General features: G+C 38.1%; 1 protein-coding gene across 5 annotated transcripts in view; it reads right to left on the minus strand.

The window, feature by feature from the left end:
• Positions 1 to 17,091, minus strand: part of TMEM135 (transmembrane protein 135) — a 273,707-nt gene that overhangs the window by 76,410 nt on the left and 180,206 nt on the right. For all 5 annotated transcript variants that reach the window (XM_049889600.1, XM_049889599.1, XM_049889598.1 and 2 more), the window contains one exon: positions 11,496 to 11,542. In XM_049889600.1, the coding sequence (XP_049745557.1) occupies positions 11,496 to 11,542 (47 nt within the window). The remainder of the gene's footprint in view (positions 1 to 11,495; positions 11,543 to 17,091) is intronic.

Below are 17,091 nucleotides of genomic sequence, written 5' to 3' on the forward strand. Positions count from 1 at the left end.
TCCTACAGGAACAGTATGACTTTGAGGTTTGGCACTACTAGGATAAGTTACAAAGGAGTGGGATAAATAGGAGCCAAATCTTGAGAGCTTTAAGACATAGAAAAAATCCTACAAGAAAGGAGGACAGTAATGATACAGCCTGACGAGTAAAGTAGAGTTAAAGATAAGAGTCAGAAGTTAGTATTAAATGTGCTCTTTACAGTAAAAGTTCTCCTATCCAATTTCCATTTAAGATACTACATTTAATAAGACAAATTTATTTTAACTTCACTATTTTCTCTCTGCAAAACATTCTAATGTTCACATTGATGGCTCAAAGATAACAACACCACTCCCAAATATGACCACACACCCTTCTGTTCACATCAGTGGAGCTCCATGCTTGGCAAATGTCAGCTGTGTCTGTCCCAAATGTATTTGTGTCAGTTATACTTGTGAATGTAATTATGTAACTGCCTTACATGTTACATAAACCAAAAAGGGAAAAAAGGTTGCTTCCATGGAAACACTGAGTTGACTGCTTTGGAAAGACAGCATCTTAGAAGTATGGTTTATACAACAAAAACAACTCAGAACTCCAGCTAGGAAACTCAGACTCAGGGAAAATCCCTTGGTAAACAAGCGAACTTTTATGTATGCTAACTAAAGTACTTAAGGTATACAGGTATCAACATTTTGGACATAATATCAGTGAAAACAAATCTCATGCGCTGCCACGAGGATAGCTTTCCCTACATAGCTGTTGCCCCCTCAGCCTAAGCCTCAGAATAAACACATGGGGAGCAGAGCCACCCCAGCTGACCCACAGCGCTGCAGCGTGAACAGAGCTGGCCCAGTCAACCTGCTTGTTGCTATACACCACTAAAATTTTTGTTGTTTACACAACCAAATAACACAATATAACAGGAAAAAATATTAATAGCATATAAGAGCTACTACAAATCAACACAATAAATTAAAAAATGAATACCCAGAAATAAAAAATGAATAAAATAAAATAAAATAGAGGGCATAAAATCAAAATTGCTAATAAACCTACGAAAAGATGTTCCACTAGCATGAGGGAAATACAAAGTAAACATAAGTTATTACCTTTTAGCCCATTTGATCGACAAAGGTAAAAATTACCAATATGAGCTAGGTGGTGGGAATCAACAAGCATTCTCAGAGGGAAAATAGACTGACACTGCTTTTTTTTTTTTTTTTTAGGATATCTCACAGTATTTATTAAAATTAAATATGTCTAGTAAATCTGACCAGGAGAATTCATTTCTACGTCTATCCAGCCTACAGAAATACTGAAGCATGTACATGAAGATATTTTTAAGTGGCTGTTTGAGAAGTTGTATTGTTTGTAATGGTGAAAAATTGCAAGTGGTATAAATGTTAATAGGGTTTAAAGAATTATTTACAGATTTATAGTTTTTGTTTTTTTTTAAACAGCCCCTAAGAACAATGTAGATCTGTAAGGACTGACATGTGGACAGAAGCCTAAGACATTTTTTAAATAGAAAAATACTGCAGAATAATACACATAATCCTATTTAAAAATATATACTTAGGTATAGATACATAATATGTACAGAATGAGTTCTGGCAGAATATATGCCAAATTTTAACATGGGTTCAACTGACAAGCAATAGGCGGGAGGGTAGAGAAAAGGATGAGAACTTCCACTTTTTACTCTATGTATTTTTTCATTATTTGAATTTTTAAAAATAATGTATTATGTATTACTGCTACATTAAGAAATTTAAAAAAGAAAAGACTTGATCCTACTAGTTCTTTTGTTTCAGAGATTGATAGACAATAAATTTTAGATCAGAGAAGTCTATTTCATCAATTCGTCTACTGAGTAACAGATTCATGATTCCTATTAGGCACAGATGATCTGCAGTTAAAACTGGGGTGATAAATTACAGCAAAATATACACGGAAATGCTAAAAAACAGTCGATGTTGAGAAAAAAGCAAGAGGGAGCTACTGGAGACCTAACAATCTTTGAGCTTCTAAAGAAATCATATGAATAGCTGTTTTCTGCTTTAGAGTAAAGGACTTTAGAGTAAGACCTTTTCCCTTTTACTGCAGAGATTTAAGATATTTGGGGAAAATGCCTTGACTCCATATATTGTAAACTAGTCAAACAGATTACCAAGCAAGGCAGTGGAATTAAATTCTCTGAATTTTTTTTTTAATTACAGATTTTAAGGAAAATTACCTAATTTATTTCTTGAGGTAATTTATAGCTTTGCTACTGGGATGCTACCCTAGCAAGAGCAGTACGGGCATCGCCGGGAGGGAGACTGCTGGAATTGTAGATGCCACCCCAGGGCTCCTGAGTAATAATCTGCCTGTTAATAATATCCCCAGGTCATCTGCTTGCACATTAAAGTTTGAGAAGACTCTCTTTAAATTTGTAACAGTACATTTTATACCTCTTGAACATAGGTAACAGATGGGTACTTAGGAATCAATAAAGAGAACTGCCTCAAAATTGATAAGAAACAAAACCTTTCTTTTCAACCATATCAATACTATTTTATTTCTGCTTTTTTGAAGAACAGTTAAAAAAAAAAACTATCACAATATTTTATTAGGTCTGCTTCTTTTAAGAAAGTGAAAGCCACATTAGTCCAATTTACACTTATGCCTAGTCCAAGCTGATCATTAAAATGTAATAAAAAATTATAAGGGATGTAAACTAAAATCCAAAAGAAATGGCCAACAAATTTAGTAAAGTGGTCAAAAACCTTCATGATTATAAAATTCTTAGGACTCAAGTAATTTCAACAAGGTAAACCCGTTGCCATCGAGTCAATTCTGACTCATAGCGACCCTATAGGTCAGAGTAGAACTGACTCATAGAGTTTCCAAGGAGCGCCTGGTGGATTTGAACTGCCGACCTTTTGGTTAGCAGCTATAGCACTCTTACTAATAAATCTCCTGATGTGTTTCACACCAGTAGAAGTTGCTGAAAATTGTCTTAGTCATCTAGTGCTGCTAAAACAGAAATACCACAAGTGGATGGTTTTAACAAAGAGGGGTTTATTCTTCACAGTCCACTAGGCTAGAGGTCTGAATTCAGGGCACCGGCTCCAGGGGAAGGCTTTTTTGTCTGTCAGCTCTGGAGGAAGGTCTTCATGATTCATCAGTATTCCCTTGGTCTGGGGCCATCTCAGCGCAGCAACTTCAGGCCCAAAGGACGGACTCTGCTCCTGGCACTACTTTCTTGGTGGTACGATGTCCCCAACTCTCTGCTTGCTTCCTTTTCCTTCTATCTCTTGTAAGATAAAAGGTGGTACAGGCCATGCCCCAGGGAAGCTCCCTTTACACTTGATCAGGGATGTGACCTTAGCAAAGGTGTTACATCCCACTCTAATCCCCTTTAACCACGGGCAGAGGTTATGATTTAAAACACATAAGAAGATCACAAAATGGAGGACAACCACACATGGCCTAACCAAGTTGACCCACATTTTGGAGGGACACAATTCAATCCATCACAACGGTTTAAAAGGTGAGGTGAAGAGTCTTATTTTTCAAAAGAATTTCTGAAAATATCTTAAAATGACATCCTACAAGGTAAGTTTATCTAAAATATTAGAAACTAGAATCATCCAATTCAAAAAGCATTTTTAACATTCAAGCAAGAAACAGAAGTTAAGATAGTAATTATGCTTCTAATGTTAGAGCTTAATGCTTTTGTGATAAATTAAAAAAATCAAATCTAACAAGCTCAATTGCTTCCCATCATCTGACCTGTGGTATCAGTCTTGTTCTGAAACAGTGCCTAAGGAGCTCAAAACCGTAAGAATTATATACTCCACTTCAAATCACTTCAGGAAACATTCCAGCTCAGCTGGAATTCAGAGGTCCTGGACTGCCACAAGCAACTTCTTCTCTAAGGCCTGAGAAGGCAAGGGTGTGCTCTTCTTTTATTTCATGTTTTAGGATGAGAGGAACATGACAAACAGCCAGAACTCAGTCAGCATCAAGGCCCTACCAATACAAAGAGGCTTTGTGATTGACAAGGGAACATAAAAAACAGACAAGACTCACTTTTTCCTTTGTCTAGGGATGGACAGAGATGGCTGAAATTTTAGAACTTAAAAGCTTCTCCCATTTTGACCAGCTCACTTTGCAGGTAAACACCTTCTTGGTTCTGTGACTCAATCACACATTTGAAAGAGGATCTGTGCTGAAAAATGACAATGGTGGAAAAAATACTGTCTTCCTGAGAATTTCAGTTCAGCTTGGCTGTAGGTGGTATACTTCCTCTTCTGGTAAGCCCTGTCACTGAAGCTACATACCGTGAATAATAAGGCTCCAGAGATATTTTATTTGAAGTTTTCAAGAAAATGGATGGAAATAAATCCAGGTATTTTCAAGTTTTGTTATCTGTGCTACTTCTGAAAAATGTCTAGATTATAGAAAGGAAAAAAACACGGTATGATACATGAATAATAAATATTAATATAATTTCCTTCTATACCCTTCTATTCCTTTCAATAATTTAACATGGCAAGGACAGTGTTTTTGAAACACCTCCCCCACCCGCCCCCCAAAAAAAAACAAAACCAGAAAACAGAGTAAAATAACTGCTCTTCAGAATATAATCATTATCAATATATAATCTATAAAAATAATTGCAGTGTAATGGGTCTCCCTTATATACAGTCATATGCCACATAATGTCCATTCAGGCAACGTCCAACTGCATATATTCAGAAATCCCGAACAGGACATAGCAGACGTAACCAGACATAGCTAGGAGGAAGCTGCACCTCTGCACCTCAGACCAGCTTGTGCTTGGGGAGCCTACCCTGGGCTTGCTCTGTGCCCCTAGACCTCATCCTCAGTGAACTGGGCCTGCAGGGCTATCTGGGCCTCCAACGGGCCTAATGCCTTCCTGAATGCCCTAGGGCCTACCTAAAGGCCCAGTTCCCAGGCTCCACCAGCTCAGCGTGAACCCTTACTGAGCCCTTACTCACCCAGGATGGAGCCACCAACCGCGGACCAGACAGCAGTGAGCAGAACTCCAGGCCCTCCCTGTCCCTTCGTAACAGACACTCCTACTATCTTCAAGTTGTCATAAGAAAATAATATGGTGTTTGCACAATGTTCAAATCACATAACATCTCATTTCACAGAATGTATCATGGATGTTAAGTGACGCATGACTGTATAGCCTTTCTGACCTTGGGTTTATGAATTCTGCCAAAAATAATTGGCTGGGCTGCAGCCTGCCCTGTGATTGGTCTACTTTATGCACTTTGCAGTGATTGGTTAGTCTACTATGCAAAATACAGGGTGCATAAAGCTACCCAATAGGATTAAGTGACCTTTTGGGAACTATGCAAATTAAGTGGCTGTGACCTACCTAGGGTATTGTCAGTTTTGGCTTCCTGATAGGCTTATAAGGGCCAATCCCATGGAGGTTGAGGAGGGCCTCACTACCATCAAGAAGAGTCTGGAGTGGAGTGCATCCTTTGGACCCAGGGTCCCTGAGCTGAGAACTTCCTAGACACAGGAGAAAGAGCTGTAACAATGGAGACTGGGAGAAACGGCGGCAACCACTGCAGAGCCCAGCAGCAGAGAAATGGCAGCAGCAGTAGGAGCAGGTGGGAACAAGAGATCGCCAGGAGGGGCCTGCAGTGGGCTTGCTGACCCAAGGAGGGAGAAAGAGTTGAGGCCTTTGGGCAGGAGGCTTGCGAGTGGGGTACCTCCGGGCACTTGTCAGCAAATATAAAAAGCTGTAACACTTGCCCAAGTAAGCAGGTACCCAGAGAGGGTCTATCAGCTGGCACAGCCAAGAGAAAGGTCGTGTGCCTGTGGGGCACACCTGAGCGAAGGCCCAGCAGAGGGCGCAGCCAAGATAAAGCCTGCCTGCGGACACAGCCAAGAGAAGAAGCTAAAAGCTGTCTTGGTTGGAAGCTGACCTGACTGAAGACCTGTATCCTGTCTCCTGAGTTATATGTTGTTACTTCCAAGTTGATCGTGATCCTGAGTTGTAGCCTGTTGCTTCCCTAACAAGCCACATAATCGTGAGTATGGTCTGTATCATGTGGCCTTTGCAACTACTTAAAATGTGTAAATTCATTGGTTTTTAGTACATTCATGGATTTTTGAACTCATTACCACAATCAATTTTAGAACATTTTCATCTTATCTTAAAAAAAAAACCTGCACCCGTTAGGGGTCACCCTCCCCGCCCCACCCCCCCTCCCCCCCCAGCCCTACACAACCACCAATCTACTTTCTATCTCTATGGATTTGCCTATTGTGGGTATTCCATATAAACAATGTGTGATCTTTCCAGCTCAGATCTGAATAACAAAAACAGCTAGCATTTACTGAGTGTTTACTACATGCCAGACATTTCAGAGTCACAATAATCCCACGAGGCTATTACTATCCCCATTTTAAGGTGAGAAACCTGAGGCACAGAGAAGCTAAGTAACTTACCCAACACCACAAGTAAGATGGAGTGAGGATCTGGACCAACAGACTGATTTCTGAGTTCACGCCCTTAACCAACTCTGCTACACTACAGTGTCCCTTGATACCACTGAGAGAACTCAAGCAAGTAAAAAATAAGAGAAAAAAAGAGCACTCAGGCTTAAAAAAGCAGTAGTGAATTTAACATTCCTGATAACTGGTAAAGCAAGCAGTATAACTTAACCGCTTCAAATTTGAACAGCTATTATTAGCCAAATCCAGTCTAAAAACTTTGTGATCAGCAATAATGCTCCTTAAGCAAGAAGCAGACATTCTAGCACACAGAAGATCCTCAAAACTTGAAAGAATAGTCCATCTTGTACTGGAATCATTATTTTAGTCATTAAGAGCTAGCGCCGGTGTGCTAGTGAAGAAGTGCAGACTGGTATCAGAACTCATTATACAGCTTATAAAATTCACATCTGTGCATGCACACATGCATGTTTGCACGAGTGAGTATGCGTGTGGGGTTGGTGTAGATTAAACAGGAGGTTTTGCGTTTGACTATCTGTGCTGCATTGCCTGTTTCCTGCTTCATAAGGGCATATTACTAATCACAGAAAGTTCCTAGACTTTCCTAATGCAGTTATGATACCATCTCATTTGAGGAGTTGGGAAGAGAACGTACATAAAACGAGGCAAGGTTTCCATTTTTTTACAAAAAATTACATTAATATAACCTTATTTTAAGGCCATTTGCCTCCTAATATGCTCTATAAAACACTGCTGTATGCTTTTCTAATTCACAAGGCATCATGTCTCATTATAGAGTAATCTTTACCAAGCACAATGAATCTTTTTATAGTAATCATAAACACTGAAATTTAAAAAACTCTTTAGGCATCATATTGTTCCATATCATAACTCAGCTCAATAATGCCAGACGTGATTCCTAACAGTATCTGCAAGCACTTCATCATCTTTTCATGGCTAAACAGTTTCCAGCTTCTATGTTTATAATTTGTACTGTGTAATCCAAATTATTTTTATCTCATATTTTTAAAAGGGATGGAACAAGTTATAATTATGATTGGGGTATGTAAGTATGTAAGAATGTACAGCTGGAATCCCTGATTTTGGCTAATACAATGGGTTCTCTAATATTTCATCATAAAGTAGTATTTGAGCTAAAAGTGAATAATAAACTTAGTTCACAGAAGTTTATCATTTCAGACTTCATTTTAAAAGATCCCCATTAAAAGGCTTTCCTTTAAGACAAAGGAAGCTTGCATTGAGATAATAGGTAGCCTACACGTTGGGGTAGCAAGGTCTAGAAATCAATTTTTGTTAATAGAGATCTGAAGTATTAATGCATTTCATTAGAAAGTTTGAAAGTTCTCAACCAGTTTCACAATTCACCAAGCAGATGATATGCAAGCAAATTCTTGGAAAATATTGCTTTATAACTATACTGAAGACAAACACAAAATGAATGCATATCCTTTAATACAAATGGTCATTCTAGCCAAACATAACCAGGACCTCCTATTACCCCGTTTCTTCTACCAACTGCTTCCTCTTTTCCTTCCACTTCATCATTGTTCTCTTCCCTACAGGCAGGAAGTGAGACAGAGTCAATTGCATGAAAGAAGGAATATGAAAGAAAAAGTTATCCTGCTTCGATCCGTTCTCTGCCCATTTCAACCTTTCTAGATCTTTGTGCTCAATTTTCAATGTCCTAACCAGCAATTAGTTGAGAGTAACGCTGGCAGTGGATAGAAAAAGACAAAATCTTGCTGCTTTGAAAATTCAGGGCCAGCACATTTCTTCCCTCTTCGCCCTGTGTGCACACCCCGGCCCACGCCACCCATCCACCCTATACCTCCAAGACTCGTTTTCCCCCAGTCCCATTGACTGTTCTGCCCCAATATATCCTTAATCGGAATGGCATCAGAGTGGGGAAGCGACGGAGAAGAAGAATGAAAAAAGGAAGCAGAGGGAGAGGCAAGGCCCACTTTAAACCATAATCCCAATCTCTTGGTTAGCTGGTTTGTACTACTTAAAGCATGCTCTAAGAGCTCCAATTCTGTCATTCTACTCCCTCAACTCCCACTCCCTATGCTCCCAACTCTTGATCCAAATGTGGGAGGCTGTGGAGTAGATTAGAACTGGATAATGCCCAATACCCCTGCATTTGCTGAAATACACTAGACATCAGTGTATTTTTCTACAGAAATCTTAACATAAATACTATTTGTTTCTACAGTATTTTGGCACTATAAATAAGTACATCTTATAGATTCATTTTTTTATAAATTCATTTATAGGTTAAATAACTTTTAAGGACTGGCTTAGAAACATAAATACCATTAAAAAGTATTATTTTCTTGTAGCGAGTAAGTTCTCATAGCCACTGGAATCATTTTATGGATGAAAAATTTAGGATGAGAAAAGCTCGAGGTCACTGAATCAGTAAGTGATACAGTCAAAGTCTAAAGAGAGATTTCTGCTGTGTGGCATCAAAGACTGTGCAATTTCTATTACACCATAGAACCGCCCAAAGCACATTTAGGTTTTTCAGTAAGTCAATGAGATTTCCGTAAAGCTAAAAGTTTTAGTTGTAATCATTAAATTTTTTAAACTCAGTATCATTCATCCAAATGTTTATTACGTATTCTTTTGCCAAAAACTCCCACTAATAATAATGGCCAAGGCTAATAAAGTAGTACTAACATTGTCAAGAAAAAAAGTATTAAAATTATTTCAAAGATCTGTCACTGTTGTTGGCAATACTATGATTTATTATTTCTTTTACCTACAAATATTTGATTTGCTGTGACTTCAGCAAGGGTAGTAAATTTCCATACACAAGAGATTTAGTAACATGAGTCATTCACTTCTCGAACCTCGACATCAGTAAAAAATAACAAAATATTTACATTTAGAAAACCACCTGAAAATACCATTTTTATTGTCATAAAAACAAAGATGTAGCAAGTTTTTGAAAGAAAATTCTCATGGAATTATTTAAGTTACTTCTAAGGAAAAAAAAAAGTCTATGGCACATTTTTTTTCTCTATTGAAATTGGGTCTCATTTTTTTTTCCAATTTACAGGTTAAGATAAAAACACAAGTTGACTCATATCAAACATAAAATTTTTGCCTTAACCCCCTCTCTAAGGAGGTTACGATAAATCGAGCCACAGGCTCTACATCACTAGATACTTAATTATCCAATTTTATGCAATTTGATTTCTAAAAATAAATACAAATGAATGGAATGAACGTGCCTTCAAATAGTTATATTTATAACAAAGTTGAATTGTAGGAATAAAATATATTCTAATGTGATTGGACTTGCCAAGTGCTATGCACAAGATTGCTCATTTTAACACATGCTGGCGTTCAGACACATTACATTGTTTAGTTTGATTGCAGCGCTTCACAAATGGTTTTATTTTACCATTTACCAAACCTCTTTTGTTAAGTTATTCAAACTAACTTCTGCCAAGAACACGAGGAATTTAGTGATAGTGCTTCTTTTGGGAGAAAAACAACCTCTTTCCTCAGAAAATTGAAACTGTTTATCTTGGCACTTAAACCTTGTATTGAGCCTTCTGGAAAGTATTTTAAAGCTGTTGTTTTTAACCCAGACTCCGTGACTGAAACAGGAAAAGGCTCTGCAGCTCTGCACCAGAATACATATTTATAGAGCTGATTTTCTTTCTACACCAAAAATACTATGTTGATGGCAGCAGTTTCAAAACATAATTTCCCGAACCCTGCTACAAATTGGGCATTATCAGTATACACGATTACATTTTAAACCTCAAAACCTTCTAACGACTAAGAAATGCTAAATGTTAACTAGATATATTGTCTTTAAGTGCCGCTTTGGGAAGGAATGTTTCATTTAACTACCTGTTCTGTAGGGAATTTTAACAAAAAAGAAAATTACCTCGGTATTGTATTTCCCTGCTGCGCATGTCAATGAAAAATGTTTCTAACTTTTTGATTTTTTTAGGATTAAATTTTCCCTACTCAGAATGCTTTATCTTCAGACTGGACAGAATATAAAGATAAACCATGTGAACTTTTTTGGAATTTTGTCCTAATAATGAGTCTGAATACAAGTATGAAAATTCTGGAAATAGATGAAAAGAAATAGTCATTGCTCCTAGCTTCTCCACCCAACCCTAAATAATTTAAATAAAGGAAAAGGACTACAGGAATATTATGGTGTACATAAAGATATATTCATTAAGAATGATAGACCAAATAATTTTCCAAAGACTACCAGACAGCTGCAGTGATTTTTCATTTACTAATGACTGAAAGAAAATATTACACATCTCACTACCAATTCTCAGCATATCAAGTCCCCCATACCTAGAGTGTTTATACTCCCCCCCCCCCTTTTAACAGTCTGGCTCTTCCTTTAGAATAACATTTTATATTTCTATGTAACATTTTGATAGTCAAAATAAATTAATATAATTATGTTTTATTAAATATTTGTTAGGATGTTCTGTCGAGAAATTAGTGGTTTAAAAATTCTGGTATGGTTGAATTTTCTTATTTTGGTAAAAAAATAAATAAATAAATATACCCATCAAATACATCTTATTAAAAATCCACAAAGTCCTCTGTCAAGTGCAAATTTTAAAGGCCTTAGTACTTTCTGCTGTGGTTGAATTCTGCATACATCCAGAAAAACTGAGAAAGATCCTATCAAAATGAGTGCAATAAGAATGAGAAAAAAGGGAATTATTGGTATCACTGAAACTGAAATTTATGAAGTGGAATGTCCCCCTAATCAAAAATCCTATCGCCACACTGTGATTATATACTGAAGGAAACAAGTCTTCCTTCCATCTCTTTCTCTTTTCTCTACTTATTACGGAGCAATGATCTATCTCTGACCAGTCTAGAAAAAATGATTCATGCCATTTATGGGGCAGAATTATTTGGGAAATATTTTAGTTTCCTGGCTGATGAAAAATCACAAAGGAACACTACTTTTGTTATTAAAATACATAGGCATAACAGAACATACCTGAAAAAGAACATGTACATGGCAGCTGTGATGCAGAACAAAAGGACCTACAACAAGGAGAAAATACGTTACTTGCAAAAGAACACTGACATCATTCGTATGACTTACAAAACCAAAATATCCACTATTAAATCTTCTGTCTGAAGCAATAAAAGAAAGTATGAAACTAATCAGTCACAAATCAAGTTCTCTATGTTTCAAATAAACCACATCAGGAAAATAACAAGCCTATAATAATTACACGCATAAAGTTATGATATACATATTACAATAGGTACATGTATTATAATTTATATTTATATACATATACACACACACAACTATACGTACATCATCATATACACACACAAGTTATATAGAGTGGGTACAAGGATAACGTGGGCTTCAAAATAGAACACTCACTTTCTTAACCTGCTTGTAAAAATGCCTAAGGAAGCAAATAAGTTAAGAACCGGACAATGGCTCTTATATAAAGTCAGCAAAGAAATCATAAAGCTGATTATTATAACACGATAAGGAGATTTTTTAAAAATGTAAAATACAGTCCACTTGTAAACCAATTCTAATCAATAAGAAAAGTTAATAAAAATACAATCATCCCTTAAAGCAGATTAAAAACAAACAAAAAAAATTAGCTATAAAAAAATTTCTCTGAAAGCAGGCATAAGGACACACAGAAAATCTGTATTACAGAAGCTTCCCTCAAACACATCCTGCTAGTTACAACATACTAATATATGAGAGGAATCCAGAATCTCAGGCCTGATCGAAGGTTTAGCTATGCCGACAATGAATCTCTGTAAACAAAAAAAACCAAACCCAATGCCGTCCAGTTGATTCTGACTCCTAGCGACCCTATAAGGTGTTTTAAATGACAAAAACAGAGGTTGTAAAATTTGTTAACATGATAATAACATGTTAATTAGCAAAAAGACCGGCAATGGCATCCCAACCTTCGCAAATGACAAATGAACAATCTTCAACAATGCAAAAGGCTGACAACAAGGAACAATGAAAATAATGATGGAAAACAATGTTCTGCTACTTTCAACACAAATAATTTCTAGTCAATTTGAAGAAAGTATTTTGCTATTAAGGATCAAGCTTGCAGGTTCGTCATCTTAGCCTAAGATAATGCATTATAAATACTAACTGAGTGACTTAGAAACATATAAACATACCAACCGAAAAAAGGATGAGTATCAATTACTACTACTGTTTTATATATAAAAAAATATACATATATATATATAATTTTTCCTTCTCTAAAAAACAGTGTTCTCCCTGCCTCCCCCACTTCCTCCCTCACTTCCTCTCTCTCTCTTTTCCATTGACTTTAAAAAATACCCTACGCATGATGCATAAAGGTCATGGAACTGTTTTTTGAAACATTATTTAAACCAAAGGATACAGAATAATTTGCCGTTGTTGATTTTTTTTAAATTATTGTACTTCAGACAAAGGTGTACAGAACAAACTAGCTTCTCATTAAACAGTACGCGTATTGTTTTGTGACACTGATTATCAACCCCACGACATGTCATCACTCTCCCTTCTCGACCCTGGGTTCCCTATTACCAGCTTTCCTGTCCCCTCCTGCCTTCTAGTCCTTGCTGCTGGGCTGGCGCGCCCATTTAGTCTCATTTTGTTTTATGGGCCTGTCTAATCTTTGGCTAAAGGGTGAACCTCAGGAGTGGCTTCATTACTAAGCTGAAAGGGTAACCAGGGGCCACACTCTTGGGGATTCTCCAGTCTCTATCAGGCCAGTAAGTTTGGTCTTTTTTGTGAGTTAGAATTTTATTCTACATTTTTCTCCAGCTCCATCCAGGACCCTCTGTTGTGATCCCTATCAGAGCAGTCAGTGGTGATAGCCGGGCACCATCCAGTTGTACTGGACTCAGTCTGGTGGAGGCTGTGGTAATTGTGGTCCATTAGTTCTTTGGACTAATGTTTCCTTGTGTCTTTAGTTTTATTGATTCTCCCTTGCTCCTGAAGGAGTGACACCAGTGGAGTGTCTTAGATGGCCTCTTATAGGCTTTTAAGACCCCAGATGCTATTCACCAAAGCTGAATGTAGAACACTTTCTTTATAAACTATGTTATGCCAATTGAGCTAGATGTTCCCTGAAACCATGGTCCCCACACCCTCAGCCCAGTAATTTGGTCCCTCAGGGAGTCTGAATGTGTCTATGGAGCTTCCATGACCTTGCCTTGTACAAGTTGTAGTGGCTGCCCCTACTATATACTGTCTTACCCTTCACCAAAGTTACCACTTATTGCCATTATTGATTAATCAATTATAAATTAAAGTCCAAGTGAGTTTGTTTCCTGGCTATAATTTGCCAGCAATGGTCCAGATCATAAACTCAATTTTAACTTCCTTATCACTCTGTCCTCTCTCGGCAATGTCATCCTTCCCAAATGTTCAACGTCTCATGCTTTCCCAACACTAGTCAATGTCCCCCTTGCAAACCCCACTCACAAATCTCTTCAGAAGTGCCCCGCAAATCTTCCCACACTCTCCACCTTCTCTAGAGAAAATGTCCAAAGTTTCTTTCCCTCAAAATTGTGCTGAGAGGCGGGGCCAAGATGGCAAACTAGCCAGTAGTTTCTGCCAATCCCTCTTACCAAAAAAACCCGAAAAAACAAGTGAATCGATTATATATATGACAAGCTAGAAACCCTGAACATCGAAGGCAAAATTAAGGAATCGGTCTGAGCGACAGAGGAAGGAAGAGATGGAGCAGAAGCAGCAACAAGCTGCCAAGCCCGCGCAGCCCCTCTGCCCCGACTCGGTGGTGCCGTTCTTTGGTCTGACTGTGGGGGGGCTGATGGCAGTTCCTTTAGATACAGCAACTTCAGCAAAAGAAGGCAAGAAGAGTGGCGCACCCCTGATCCTGGGGCATGTCTACAACGGAGCTGGCTGTGGCATTTAGGACGCAGATGTTTTAGCAAAAGAAGGCAACTGAAGAGCCAGCACACCGACCCCCTAGCATGCCAGTCACAGGACTGGCTGTGGAGTTTAGGACACAGCTGCTTCCGTGAAAGAAGGCAAGTGTGGGACACAGCCCTAACCCCCTGGGGCAGTCTCGGTGGGGACCCAGCCAGCGTGTGCTACACACGCCTCTGGAACCTGAGATAAAACAGCGCTCTCGACACAAGATAAGTGATTTTTTTTCTAATTTACCGTGTGCGGATCTAATAACCCCTTCTCTTGAAAGAACTCTCTCCTATCTATCTGATCTCTCCCCGCTGTACCCCAGCCGGCTTCATTAACAGTTGATTTCCCTGGGCCTGAGACAGAACCTGCTGCGCTCCATGAATCATTTTCCTGACCTGGGAGAAGGAACAAATTAACAAACGGGGGGGGAAAATACTCTGCAGTCTCCCCTAATCTGGAAGCTCAGAGCAGAAGCGGCTCCAGTCCAGTCAAAAGTGATCCACAGAGTTTGTCTCTCACACCTACATGGATCCAGGTGGCTATTACATTGCAAGGCCAAATCTGCTTGAGGTCTGACTGTTTCAGCTGTGGAGAGACAGGTTTTGGAGGTCTGATACCGCACTGCCTATTAAACACAGACTTCACCTACCCACACCAGGGGCCTGAGGACAGGAGGCTCCATCTATGACACACTGCCACCCGTGAAAGGACAGTGGTGTCTACTGGTCCTTACAGATATAAGCATTGGGTGCCTAAGGTACCGCTGCAGAGCCTACCCACCAGAGTGCTCTAAAGAACAGAGATACTCCTTCCTCACTGACACTTGGGTAAAGGCTGTCAGCCCTCTGCCCTCCTCAGAGTGTGACCCCCTACCACTACCAGAAACCAGTGCATACACCCATCACCACGGCTCCTCTAAGACAGTAGGTAAAAGCCTACACCACACACTAGGTGACTATCAGGACACCTGAGCTGAATCTATACAAGAATAGTGAATGGACTCCTAGGCTCATATACCTGGTAACAGCTCTACCATCTGGTAACAGGGCATTAGTGCTTCAGAGGCTCCAAAAACGAAGTTAATTCACTCTAGTAGCCTATTTGGCTATATTGAAACAAAACAAAGCAAGAAATTAGGACACACGGAGCAAACATAAAATAAATTAATACAATAACCTATAGATGGCTCGGAGTCAACAGTTGATATCAAATCACATAAAGAAGAAGACCATGATTTCTTCAACAAACTCCCAAAACAGAGAATCAAGGACATTCCTGAATGAAGATGTATTCCTGGGATTACCAGATGTAGAATACAAAAGATTAATATACAAAACTCTTCAAGACATCAGGAACGAGATCAGGCAACACACAGAAAAAGCCAAGGAACACACAGATAAAGCAGCTGAAGAAATTAAAAAATTATTCAAGAACATAATGAAAAATTTAACAAACTGCAAGAATCCACAGATGGTATTCAGAAATTCAGATGATTAACAATAAAATTACAGAATTAGACAACTCAATAGAAAGTCAGAGGAGCAGAATTGAAGAAATGGAATGCAGAATTTGTAAGACTGAAGATAAAACACTGGGCACCAATATATTTGAAGAAAAATCAGATAAAAGAATTAAAAAAAATGAAGAAACCCTAAGAATCATGTGGGACTCTATCAAGAAGAATAACGTGAGAGTGACTGAATACCAGAACAAGGAAGGGTTAAGGGAAAATACAGAGAAAACTGTTGAAGATTTGTTGGCAGAAAACTTCCCTGATATCATGAAAGATGAAAGGATATCCATCCAAGATGCTCACCGAACACCATACAAGGTAGATTCCAAAAGAAAGACACCAAGACATACTACCATCAAACTTGCCAAAACCAAAGATAAAGAGAAAATTTTAAGAGAAGCCAGGGATAACTGAAAAGTCACCTACAAAGGAAAATCAATAAGAATGAGTTCGGACTACTCGGCAGAAAACACGCAGGCAAGAAGGCAATGGAATGACATATACAAAGCACTGAAGGAGAATAATTGCCAGCTAAGAATCATATATCCAGCAAAACTGTCTCTCAAATATGAAGGCGAAATTAAGACATTTACATATAAAAAGAAGCTTAGGGAATTTGCAAAAAAAACAAACTAAAACTAAAAGAAATACTAAAGGGAATTCTCTGGATAGAAAATCAATAATATCAGATATCGACCCAACATTAGAACACAGAACATAGCAAAGAGATATCAACCAAGACAGGGAAATCATAAAAACGAATCGAGATTAAGAGAAAAAAAAAAACAATGCTCAAAACAGGGAATCAGTGATGTAATTATGTAAAAGATGACAATAATCAATAAAGAGGGATTAAATAAAGTAGGCATACATCTTCCATATGGAGAGGGAATCGAGGCAACACAGGGAGATACAAGTTAGGTTTAAACTTAGAAAAATAGGGGTAAATATCAAGGTAACCACAAAGAAGACTAAGAATCCTACACTTCAAAATTTAAAAAAAAAAAAAAAACAAGATAAACATAAAGATTCAGCAAAAACAAATTCAACCACAATGAAAAAGAGGAACACACAATTCACAAAGAAAAACTTCTCAGCACAAAAAAGTGGAAAAATCAAACTGTCAACAACACACACACAAAA

This window comes from Elephas maximus, chromosome 7 (genome assembly GCF_024166365.1).
Source record: "Elephas maximus indicus isolate mEleMax1 chromosome 7, mEleMax1 primary haplotype, whole genome shotgun sequence".
Classification (NCBI taxonomy): domain Eukaryota; kingdom Metazoa; phylum Chordata; class Mammalia; order Proboscidea; family Elephantidae; genus Elephas; species Elephas maximus.